The sequence below is a fragment of the Desmodus rotundus genome, chromosome 4 (assembly GCF_022682495.2).
Source record: "Desmodus rotundus isolate HL8 chromosome 4, HLdesRot8A.1, whole genome shotgun sequence".
NCBI classification, from domain to species: domain Eukaryota; kingdom Metazoa; phylum Chordata; class Mammalia; order Chiroptera; family Phyllostomidae; genus Desmodus; species Desmodus rotundus.
This window is the reverse complement of record NC_071390.1, coordinates 51,587,445-51,600,036: the sequence shown is the minus strand read 5'-3', so window position 1 is coordinate 51,600,036 and position 12,592 is coordinate 51,587,445. Positions and strand designations below refer to the sequence as shown.

The following is a 12,592-nucleotide window of genomic DNA, read 5'->3' as shown; positions in this document are numbered from 1 at the left end:
AAGAGAGAATCCAAATAGTATTTTTAGTACACACTTATATTGATGAATTTCCAAATCCCCTATAACTATTCTGTATTTGAATTGATATTTCGGGGTATATTATTTACATATTTGAGAAGTCAGTGGGTATTTAAGTCATAGTTTCAAGCAACTGTTTACTCTTTAAGTTCTTAATTTGAAATATTATACCCAACTTCTGATGTTAGTGGTACTACTGCATCCTATACAAGGTGTTTTATTGTAGAAAAGAAATAGAGGGCATGGGGAGAACTGCTTTCTGGGTGAACAGCAGAGCTTTCAGCCTTAGGAGGATGAAGCCCTAACGGGGTCCGGTGGGTGGGCAGCGAGCCGCCCTCTCCTGACCCAGTGGGCCAGGATCAGAGTGAGTGAGTCCAGGAGCATCTAGACCCACAGCATGAGGTTTGAAGAACGCCAGTGTTCTAGCGTGTTGACGGATGTTCTCAGGTGGAATGGGGTCCAAACAGGTGGGCAGCCCGAAGTCAGGTCTTGGGTGTTCGGGTCCTAGTCCTCCCAGTCGATGCTGATTGGGCCGCCTGTCAGCATCTGGCTCTGCACAGCAGCTGTGCTCCCTCCTTCTGCCTCGCGACGCATTCGCCGGTGGCAGCCCTGGGCACAGCGGGACCGCTCCTCCAGCATTCCACAGACAAGGACCCGGCAGTGCAGAAACACCTCCTGCAAGGACCACAATTACAATGAACAAAAAAGTCGTAACAGCTATTGCTTGTGGGGCACTTTCTAGAAGCCAGATGCTGCCAAATGTTTCATGTACATTATCTCATTTCATCTAAACAACGACCCTTTGAGGCAGATGTCAGCATCCCCATTTTACAGATGAGAAAACAGACAGTAGAGAGATTAGAGAACTTGCCCAAATTCCCACATTAGTAGTGTGGCCAACACATTGAGTCCCGTGGGTGATTGAAAACCCCACGTCCATAACTTAGGCAGTTGTTCAGGGCCAGGAGGCAACATCTACTAATATGAACTCCTCCGCTCCTCACATCCAGATGAGGAATAACACTGGCTCCCATGCACTTCTGTGTACAATAAGCTCTTTCTCCGAGCTTTTCCCTTAAGTAGCTTCCCAAAGCACGCTGCCTGGTTGAGGAGGGAGATCAGGGTTAGCCGTCATAGTTAGCCCTTGTTCCGGAGCAGTGATGTGGCTGGAAGGACGTCAGTACACTTAAGTGCAGTGTGGAAAAGACTGTTGGTCTCTTACATTTGTGTTGAAATGTTTCAACAACTCTATTGGAAAAAAAACTTCCACGTACGCTCCCATATAAAACTGCTTATAACCTCTATACCCATGTATGCACATTAAAAAAAGTGACATATTCCATACGTATGTAAATTGTTATGACAAGTTTTTTCATACCTCCTTTGCCTGTATTTCCATATTTCTATGCCATTTTAATAACTACTTAATACTGCGCTAATTGATATGGCTGCCCTGTTTGCAGGCTTTTTTCCCACTCCAGTCATAACAGCACTATAAACGCAGCCAACAAGTCTTGTTTTTCTTCTTTGGCTTGCTTGTTTTTGAGAATTGGAATTTTTAGAAAAAAGAATATGGTAATTTTATGATTATCATTACATATTATTAGACAACTTTCCAGAAAGTGTACCAATTTATACAGCCATTGTATAAATGCACAATGTAATTTTGTGAGTGTTATGATTCATAATTTTTATAAATTAATATGCATGAAATAGTGTCACAATTGTTTTAATTGGCATTTTAAGTACTATTTTCACTGAGTATTTCAATATTTTTTTTCTGTGAATTTTCTGGCCATATTCTTTGCCACGCGGTCACCACACAGGCTTTTTCAGCCATACGTGCCCAGGAGGAGTTGAAATTGTGATCATATAGTACTTTCTTTGAACAGACACAGTTATCTTATTGGGGGGGCAGATGGTTATGGCATTCGTGAAGGTGTGGAGCTTCTGGAGGGCCACCGTTGCAGCATTTGTACACAGGCGATATAGATTGTAGCTGTGGGCTCCTAGAATCTCCACAAGTTGGGCATTGGGAAGGGAGGCCCAGGTGGCCGGGGCGGGGGGCTCAGCTTACCTTGTGGTCTTTGCCCACAAACTTGAAGACAGGAACCTGGAAGTGCTTTGCGAGGTGGTCCCGTGATGTGTACTGCTTTACTGAGTCATCTGAAACACAGCTAAAGTAGGACAGGAGAGCACGTAAGACTTGATTGCTCAAGCAGAGGTGGAAAAACAGCCCAGGCCAACGTGCTTGGTCCAAGCAGAGGGAAACTGGGTGGAGGAAGCTGGGCTGCACCCAAGCTTTTTGAGGATGAAGGAAAAATGAAATCCCTTTCCGACCCAGGCCTGCTCATGGGCATTGCCCGTCCCAGCTGTCGTTCACTGTACGCACCAACTGCGCACAAGGACCTCCAGGTAAGTCAATGTATCCGAGCATTAGCAGCAACAGCAACATTCATTTCAAAGATACCTTTTGACATAAAAGTCTCTTTGTAAGGCTGTATTTTAATTTGCAATACATTGCACGAATTCTGCATTCTTGTACTTTATTTTTGGTTTGAAAAGGCTTCTGTTGAACTGGAGCCCATAAATATTTATGGACACCTAATACATAGTTACCCCTGAAGGGGATTCAAGGGTGAGCAAACCCCAATTCAGGAGCTGTGTAAAGATCCACGTTTCTTAGAGAATAAATAACTGGTTCTCTATTGGGGAAAAGTGATTCACCTCCGAATTGTTTTAATCCTTCTTTTCCCAAGTTTAATACTAAGCTGTAGCTTGACGGGGTTTTGGGGTTTAATCTCAGGTCTACAGGGTTAGTTGGGGGAAAAGAAGTATTACGGATTTTCCAGTTTGAGGCCAACGTTTAGTATTTATGAAACTTTTCTCCTTAAAGGTTAAAGACCAAGGATCACACTTGCATCACCTTTTCATCCTGAATTCTAAATGAAGTTTTTTCTAAGCATATTTTTCTTTTTATGGATACCTAATAGTTCCTGTCTACCAGGCCAGGAAAAAAGTGAGGCTCCGCTATAAAGCCCGTGAAACTGGATCCTTGCTCCGTGTGCTAACGGACCACTTTCTAGTTCTTTAACTGCCCTTTCAGTGCAGTTGAGAACTCCAACAAAATTGTTTAAAAGTAAGGCATCTTGACTTGCATTATTATTATCTTACTCCTCTGAGCTGAAGAGGATCTAAACATATAGTGTGCTTTCCGTTATTTATTGCATTTATGTATTTATTTTCATTTTCCTTAGGTAAAATTAGTTTCTGCCATCTTCCAGTTATGTGCTGTGATAAATGCTGTTGCGCAGCCAATCTGCGCGGGACACTGTGCGGGGCGCGGCAGAGGACAGGCGGATGGGTGATACGGTCTATGAAATCAAGGAGCGTATAGTCCAGTATTTATAACAATAACACGGGTAATGCAGTATCAAAATGGCACTCTCATCTAAGTGTCTCAGCATTTTAAATTTATCTAAAAACACTAAGGGGTGGGGAACTTGGAATAAAAAAATAAAAAAACTGAGATTATCACAGAGTATATAATACAGACTGGATTTCAAAGACTTAGCAGGAAATGTAAAATATCTCACTAATAATTTTTTACTGGTTAGATGTTAGAATAATAATATTTTGGAGAAATTGGGTTAAATAAAATATATTATCATATTTAAATATTATTATTTTTCTCTAAAAGAGAAAATGAAGCAGAAAGCTCTGTCCCTAGGCAACACATTACAGAATAGAGTGCAGGACAAACTCTGGATCTTAGTTTGGTGTTTGCTGTGGTTAAACAATTTAGTTCTGACAACTTCAAGTTCATGTGCTACCGGAAAGGGATTACGATAGATGATATTCCAAAGAAATTGATTATGTGAAAGTTGCCCAGTATTTAATTTTGGATTTCAATACGTTTCTTTTTCTGGAGATTAACTTTCTAATTCCACTTTGCCTTGGCTGGTATGAAATTATTTTGCATTCTCAGAGCGAGAGGGAGGTGAATCAGATGTGTTCAATATCAAGGGAAACCAGCCTCATTTACATTTAAGCTGAGGACAATAAATCACCAAACAATTTATAGATGTAAGTGAACTGCATTATGTTTATTTAAGGCTCTGCACTCTTATGCTAAATGCTCATTGTATAATTCATCAGGCAAATATTCAGTGGTCCTCACTATGGGCTAAACATTGAGGAGGAAGGAGAAGGAAGGTTTCTAGTACAGGTTGGAAGGAATCAGGGAAGACTTCATGGAGGAAATAAACCTCACTGAATCTTGAAAGACCGGTACAAATTGCACATGAAGAAAAGGGGAAGATTTCAGGCAAAGGAGACAAGCAGGTGCAGCGCCAGGAGGGTACAAGTAATAATAGAGATGGGGCCTTCCTCATGCTTCCCTTTGACATGAGCGGAAACCGGAGAACGTAGAAATCAGAGGGTGAGGTGCAGTGAACCAGACTGAGAGCTGGATTTTTATCTTGAGGGATGATTTCACACGCACCGATACTGTAGTACCCACGATTGTCCCAGAGATGGGACTGTTTCCCTGTATTAAATAGGCCAACAAGCTGTGTTTTTGAGTTCTTGTCTCTACTTTTTAAGCATTTTAATTTATTCCACAGTTTTTTTTTTATTTTCTGCTTTGTACGTGCTGAAGGCTGGAAAATGAAATAGTATACGTTCTTAGAACTGTCTAAAAAAAAAGTCCTAAGGGTCTGAATAATGAATATACAAACAAACTTCACAAGTTTTATTGAGATTGCAGATTACATGATTCCCCGGTGAGTTATGATTATACATTTATTTTTGCAAAAGTCAATACGAGGGGCAAAAGAAAACTCTTGATGCTAGAGAAATGTTCATTATTTTGATGGTAGTGATAGTTTCACGAGTGTATACATCATAACTTACCAAACTGTACACTTTAAATATGTATATTTATTGTATGCCAATAGTATACTGATAAGCCTGTATTAAAAAATTAAAAAGGAACCAAAATATACTCTCCCCTAAACGTAAATCAATTCCTTAATCTACTTAGCATTAACTACATATCTAAAAAATAAATAAATTAAATACGATGCTTCTACTTTTTCTTTTAAAACTTTCTGGAGATTACTTCAAGAGGGCAATCCATCCAAAGGACTACAGACCCTTCTGAGACCTATCATTGGCCATCCAAAGCAGCTCGGAATGACACGCTTTCCATATTCTAAAAACACGCTAAGGAGACTGACTACAGGAATCTGAGGCTAGAAGGATTCCAGCCGGTAAACAATTACACTTATCAACCAAAGGAAATCAAGAGCCATTAAAAAGTTTTCAGGCTTCTGGTCACAATGGAGGTGCAGGTAAACACAGCTCGCCTCCTTGCACAACCACAGCAAAAATTACAACTAAACTACAAAACAACTATCACCCAGAATCATCAGAAAATCAAGCTGTGTGCAAGTTCAGTAATCAAGGAATTAAAGAAGCCACATTCATCCAGATAGGTAGGAGGGGCACAGACATGGAATAGGTGGTCCCACCCCCATGTGTGGTGGATAAAGATCAGGAGGGATACCTTAGGAGCAAGGAATCCCAGCCCGACCCCACACCCAGCCCAGGGATCCAGTGCCAGGAGGATAAGTCCCCATAACTTCTGGCTATGAAAACCAGTGGAGGCTGGGGTTGCAGAAGAAACCGTGAGATTCTCAGGTGTCTCCTCTTACAGAGCCCACAACAGACTTAGGACCTATGCAGACTCCCTCCCTCTGGGCTCCAGCACTGGGGCAGCAGCTGGAAGGGCACCAGTGACATAGGGGGAGAAACTGAAGTGTCTGGCATCAGGGCAAGTGCTGGGGGGCAACTTCCTCTGGAACAAAACTCCAGAGGCCAGGCAGTGGCCATAGTCCCCTCTCTGAACGCTCCCCCACACAGAGCCACAGACCAGCGACACCATATCAGAGACTCCATCACTCTGGTTCACAAGGGTTGCCCTGCCCTGGCGATTACCTAAGTCTCTGCCCCATCCAACTTACAGGTGCACTTTCTACAATAGGACACGCTACTAATAGAGAAAGTAAAAGCGCTCAACCTAATACATAATAACAAACACAGGGAGGCTCCCAGAATGAGGAGACAAAGAAAAATGGCCCAAATGAAAGAACAGAACTCCAGAAAAAGAACTAAGCAAAATGGAGATAAGCAATCTATCAGATGCAGAGTTCAAAACACTGGTTATTAGGATGCTCAAGGAACTCATTGGGTACTTCAACAGCATAAAAAAGAACCAGGGAAAAATGAAGGTTACACTAAGTGAAATAAAGAAAAATTTACAAGGAATAAACAGTGGAGAGCATGAAGCCAAGAATCAAATCAATGATTTAGAACATAAGGAAGAAAAAACTATTCAATCAGAATAATAATAAGAAAAAAGAATCCAAAAATAAAACCAAAGATAGGCTAAGGAGCCTCTGGGACAACTTCATACATACCAACATTCAAAGCATAGGGGTGCCAGAGGAGAAGATAAAGAGCAAGAAATTGAAAGCTTACTTGAAAAAATAATGAAAGAAAACATCCCTAACCTGGTGAAGGAAATAGACATACAAGTCCAAGAAACGTAGAGAGTCCCAAACAAGATGGACCCAAAAAAGACCACACCAAGACACATCATAATTAAAATGCCAAAGGTTAAAGATAAGTAGAGAATCTTAAAAACAGCAAGAGAAAAGCAGATTGTTACCTACAAAGGAGTTCCCATAAACTGTCAGCTGATTTCTCAAAAGAAACTTTGCAGGCCAGAAGGGACTGGCTAGAAGTATTCAAAGAAATGAAAAGCAGGGACCTACAACCTACCCAGCAAAGCTATCATTTAGAGTGGAAGGGCAAATAAAGTGCTTCCCAGACAAGGTAAAGCTAAAGAAGTTCATCATCACCAAGTCCTTATTATACGAAATGTTAAAGGGACTTTTATTTGAGAAAAAGATCAAAACGATGAGCATTAAAATGGCAATAAATTCACAACTATCAACAACTGAATCTAAAAAACAAACTAGGCAAATAAGTAGAACACAAGAATCATAGATATGGAGACCATTGGGAGGATTACCAGTTGGGAGAGGGAAGGGGGAGAATGGGGAAAATGTGCAGGGGTTAAGGAGTACAAATTGGTAGGCACAGAACAGACAGGGGGATATTAGAACAGTATAGGAAATGGAGTAGCCAAAGAACTTAAACACAGGCATTTACAATTCAAAGTTATTATTTGGAACTATCATATTCAATATTTTAACCTCAAATCTGCTTTTACTTATATCCTTTTTGTCTTGATTAATGTCATCTAGACAGTCACCTGAGCAAGCCCCTTGCAGTCATCTTTGACTCCTTGTCCCTCACCAGTTTTCACCTCCCAAATGCCAGTGAATGGTTTCTGAACTAAGAGCTCACGAGAGTGCCCCATCGTCTGGGGAAATGCCTGAGTGTGCTTGTGCACCTGGAGGCCAGATGTGGACTGGGAGTAAGAAACCCTTTAAGCGGCATAATTACCCATCCCGGATAAGGTAGTACTTCAGGATCTCGTCGATCTGGGAAGTGGGGGTGGCAAAGCAGCTCTCCACCAGGCTTTCTAAGCCCTTCACGTGCACCAAAGGCTCGATTCCAAAGTAGAGGGAGTCTCGAAGCTTGAGGGTGGGCAACGCTTCCCGGTAAGGCTCTTCAAACTCATTGTCCTTGAAGATCTCCAGAGTGAATGGGAAGATTCCATGACTGCGGCCCATGATTTCCAGTGGGGCATTTCGAAGGTTGGGCACGTATCCTTCAGAAATGGTGTACAGGCGCGGAAACTCGCAGGTCACCGGGATCAGCAGTTTGCTGGTTCGGATGATGATGTCCCCACTGCTTCCTGGAGTCTCCTTGGGTAGACCTGTCACGAGGTTGCTAGCCACGATCTTGTCATTCACCACCTGAGCCAGGCCAGGGTAAAGAGAGGAAAGAGATTTTACATTTGTTTCTACCAAGGATTTTTTTTTTCTCCCTCTTCATAAACGTAACAGTCTTCAGCCCTCGAAACACATTAGTGATTTGGTTGCTGAAGCCTGAAGCTTTTTAATCTTTTTTTACATACTACTTAATGGTCAACCCACACATTCCTTGGGAATATTACTCATAAAACCTGAGATATGCAGAATTAGCAATTTCAAAGCTCTTATGCTTTAGAAAAGAACAGCTTCTGTATATTATTTTTTCTGTGATGCTAGACCTGGGGACTACGCTGCAGCATGACCTTGTGCCGAACTCGTCCGCGTGCAGAACTTCAGCTGTCACACTTGCGCACGTAACTTCCAATTCATTATGTCCAGACTCGTCTGCTCCCCCGTGTATCAGAGAGTGACTCATCACGGGGCACTCCCATGTTATTATCCACAGGTACAACAAACACAACTCGCCTAAAGTGGGGCCACCTTCTCCTCGAATAACCCCTCCAGGTCTCACTCCAAGTCTAATAGCTCGCTGATTTTGTTTTAGTCAGATTCAGTAAATATTTGTTTAATCCAATGATCACACAGGCCTTGGCATCGATCCTCTTTTTCCCACCCATCTTGCACCCTTCTGGTTTCATCCCGACAGTGCCTGCTTAGCCCCAATGCCTCCCCCTCGCACACAAGACAAATCTCTGGTACTTTTCCAGGTTCCTTTCCAATGTGAATTCCTGCCCTGTCGGGCTCCATTGCCCATCCCCCTCAGCATAAGCTTAAGTGCTCCATCTCTGGGACGCGCTCACTTGTTTCCCATCTGAAATGCCCTATCTTTTCCTCTCCCCCTGTGTACCAGGCAAACCACACACAGGCTTCCACCCCCATGCAAGTCCTACTTGTCTTGGCTGCACAGTGCCCTCTGCCTCCTGGCTTCCTACAGCACCTGTCATCTAGATCACTGTCTCTTTCTTATATTTTGTGTGTGTTATCATCTCGATACTATTGTGTATGTTCTGAAAAATTAGAAATCTTATTTCATGTATCCCTGAGACTCCCCAGCACAGGAATGTGCGCAGATTCTTGGATGAAGGTATAAAACTTTGACCTCTACCTGGTTCAACGCTTGAACTCACTGGCTACCTCATAAATGGACCACCATCTACCTCAGTCACTTTCTTTAAGTAAAATAACTCTGGTGCTGATACACTCAGGAAAATGTCTACACAGAGGGGAGAGATTGGGCTACATGAGAATGGAAATAGCAGAATTTGTCTTAACTTCCTATCCCCACAGTGCTAGGACCATAGACAGATGCTTAGTAATACATTTGTCAAACGAATGGCATTTGATTTTCTGCAATCCATGCTCTCATATGGAAAGATTTCATCTAGGACACACACAAGCCATACCGCATACCTCTGTCAACTACCTCCCAAGCAACTGGCTTTTGGTCATTCCCCAAGTGTCCTCCAGGAGGAACCTACATCGACCACTGTGCCGCATGTCTTGAGGGAGAAGACGAGGTTGACGTGGGTGCCATTGGACACCCCTCGGCAGGAGGTGTTGGTCAGGAAGAGCTCCAGCCCACCGACCAGGTCCCTGGGGATGCTCACTTCAACGGTGCTGGACTTGCACAACACGGGGACTGTGGCAGAAAGGAGCTGCTGTTAGAACCGAGAAGCCTGAATGGGAGGGAGGGGAAGGAAGGCTTCTAGAAGAAATAGTTCACCAGCATGCAATTTGAGCTTTTTGTTCTCGCCTCCGGGAAATCTGTGAGGCTCAACACAAGCTGGTAGATAAAACCAGGACTCCTGACTCCCAAGGCTGTGGTCAAATAATGCTCCCGAAATATGTCATTCCCTGAATGAGGAAATATTGCGTTCAAGTTTCAGTTCAAGAGACTTTTGTTCCAAAGTGTGGCTAGCCTGACTCCATGACCCGAAACACCCAAAGGATTAACTGTTAGCACAAACACAATTTATTGGCAATACAGAAAAACTACTGCTTTGATACCGGCTTAAATTAGGTAATGGCACTGCTTTGGCCTCCCTGTTAATTACTGCCCCATAAAACAGGTCACAAAAGCGGTGTCGGCACACATGGGGAAGAGCTCCAAATTGTCTTTGCACTGTTCACTAGCCATAAACCCCTACTACACATTCCACTTTATACACTCCACTTTAACTTAATATAAAAAGATTGCTTTTCCTCAGTGTTCCCGTGTTCGCTTCTTTTAAGACTCTACACATAGCCTGAAAAGAATACTTACGGGTACTATCAGAAAATATGCGAGGAGAATATCAATATTTGAGGATCTGTCATACAAATTGTACAGTGAAAGTAACCCGGGGATAGTTGCTCATTAATCTTTACTGGATGAATGAACTAATGGCCTGGATATAAACAACTGTTTCCAGAAAATAGTTCTCAGGGGATTGTCGGTGCTAGTATTGTAACGGAGAGAAGAGTCTGTTCTCTAGCGCTTTCAACTCGGTTTCAAGACCCGATAATCTGTTAGGAAACAGAAGAACTGCACCAGTGTCTTACACTTCTAAATAGAGTATTAGTTCTACAATTACTAACGGAAATTAGAGAAAAAAATCAAAGGTAAAAAAAGCTAAGGAAACCAAATGATTCAGCAATCCCATTTTGGGGTATTCATGCAACAGAATTAAGAGGAGAAAAGGTATTTGCACACCCGTGTTCCTAGCAGCACTGCTCACAAGTCAAGAGGTAGAAGCAACCCAAAGGTCCGTCAACAAATGACTGAATAAATAAAATGTAGCACATCCATACAATGGAGTATTATCCAACCTTATGCAGGAAGGCAATGCTGTCAGACGCTACAACACGGATGAACCTCGTGGCCCTGTGCTAAGTGAAATGAGCCAGGCACAAAAAGCCAAACACTGTACGGCTGCGGGAGGGGAAGTGGGAAGTGGTTTAATGGGTACCGAGGTTCAGTTCTGCACAGCGCAAAAGCGCTGGAGATCTGTTACACACAATATAAATGCACACGACACTACCGAACTATATACTTACAATGGTTTAGATGGTAAATTTTATGTTATATATTTTTTACCACGACTTTTAAAACAGCAAAGTCAAGTCAGTTTTTTGGTAATCTTTTCTCAGGAATCTTCTCCTTGGAATGATTCCAGAATGGAGAGGCAGGGATGCACACCGCGGAAAGAGCTGGCACTTTCAAAGCTGAGAATCTGGTCACTTCTGGATGAGAAAAGTAGGGCGTTGGGGGTGGGGGGAAGAAGCATGAATCTGAGCAGAGGTCAAGCCCCAGCATGGTCTACCTTGGCAAGTGTGGTTATCCTCAGACAGCACCAAGCCCCGGGGGCATGCGCACTGATAGCCCCTCTCAGACACCAGGCAAGAATGACTGCAGCCGCCATTATTATTGTGGCACCCTTCAATGTCTGCAACAGAGACCGCAAGAAAAGGGGATGGTTTTTGAGATGGCACCTTGCATCTGAGCTTATACTCAGCCCATCACAGTATCACTGGGGCCTAATAGTCACTGAGACATACAGGAAAGCCTGCAAAATATGTTTATTAAATGTTACAGCTACAAAGATCAATCTTTCAACATCCACTGGTGTACCCACGTAAGGTGGTCATTTTGAGAAATGCCCTTGAATCTGGATTTGTCTGTTTTTCTCTATGTTTTGGGGAAGGAAGACCCAAATAGCCGTGCCTATTCATTTACGTATTGTTTATGGGCACCCTCTCACTACGAGGGCAGAGTTGAGTAGCTTCAACAGGTTCTGTATGGTCCACAAACCCCCAAATAGTTGCTATTTGGCCTGTACATACAAATTTTGGCGACTCCTGTGCTAGGGGTAAGATAATAGAAGGGAGCACTTTCAATCATCCAAGATGCTCCAGGAAAGGTATCAGCTGATTTCCAGTTATAACTATAACTCACTTCAATAATTGTAAAATAATTAGTTCTTTGGCACATCAGTAAATTAACTAGGGATGAATTAATTTTTGTGAAACATACAGAGAGAATAATTTTCAATGAGTTAACATGTTTAAACTTAAGAGAGACTAAGCTATCACCTGTTTATAAATCTGTGTAATTAAATAGGATAAAAATACTCCTATGGGTTTTTGAAATAGCTGAAAATATATATAACAATGTAGAAGAAAGCACAAAAATATGCTATACGATGTTAAAATCAACATTAATAGGAATTTTTTTCTTAAAAATAATCTTCCTTAAGCCATTTGATTTCTCTGAGTCTCAGTTTCAGTATTTATAAAATGAAGGGTTGGACATGTTCATTCAGGATTAAAGCGGCAAAGCACAAAGTAAATTGAAATTCTAAGTTGCCTTAAAGGATTTAAGTCTCTTACAAGGATGCACCAAGATGTTTGGAATGAATATATCTGGCAAGCGTGACTGAGGGTCATTTTAGTTATGTCTTTTACTCCTCTATGATGTATGAACTTTCAAAACAAAACAATAAATATTACTTAAAAATTAAAAAGAGCTTTTTATTTTTAAAAATATGCAATTCTCTAATGGACTAACTAAAGAAACAAATGTTAGGATTATCAATACAATTTACGGATTACAAATATGACTTACT

General features: G+C 42.0%; 1 protein-coding gene across 1 annotated transcript in view; it reads right to left on the bottom strand.

The window, feature by feature from the left end:
• Positions 1–514: 514 nt before the first annotated feature.
• The window catches only part of OIT3 (oncoprotein induced transcript 3), a 30,127-nt gene continuing 18,049 nt past the window's right edge, over positions 515–12,592 (bottom strand). Inside the window, exons 5-9 of the mRNA XM_024561419.4 lie at positions 11,291–11,413; positions 9,467–9,627; positions 7,555–7,970; positions 2,096–2,195; positions 515–693 (exon numbers count right to left, since the gene is read on the bottom strand). Coding sequence (XP_024417187.2) covers positions 523–693; positions 2,096–2,195; positions 7,555–7,970; positions 9,467–9,627; positions 11,291–11,413 — 971 coding nt within the window. The 3' untranslated portion in view covers positions 515–522. The remainder of the gene's footprint in view (positions 694–2,095; positions 2,196–7,554; positions 7,971–9,466; positions 9,628–11,290; positions 11,414–12,592) is intronic.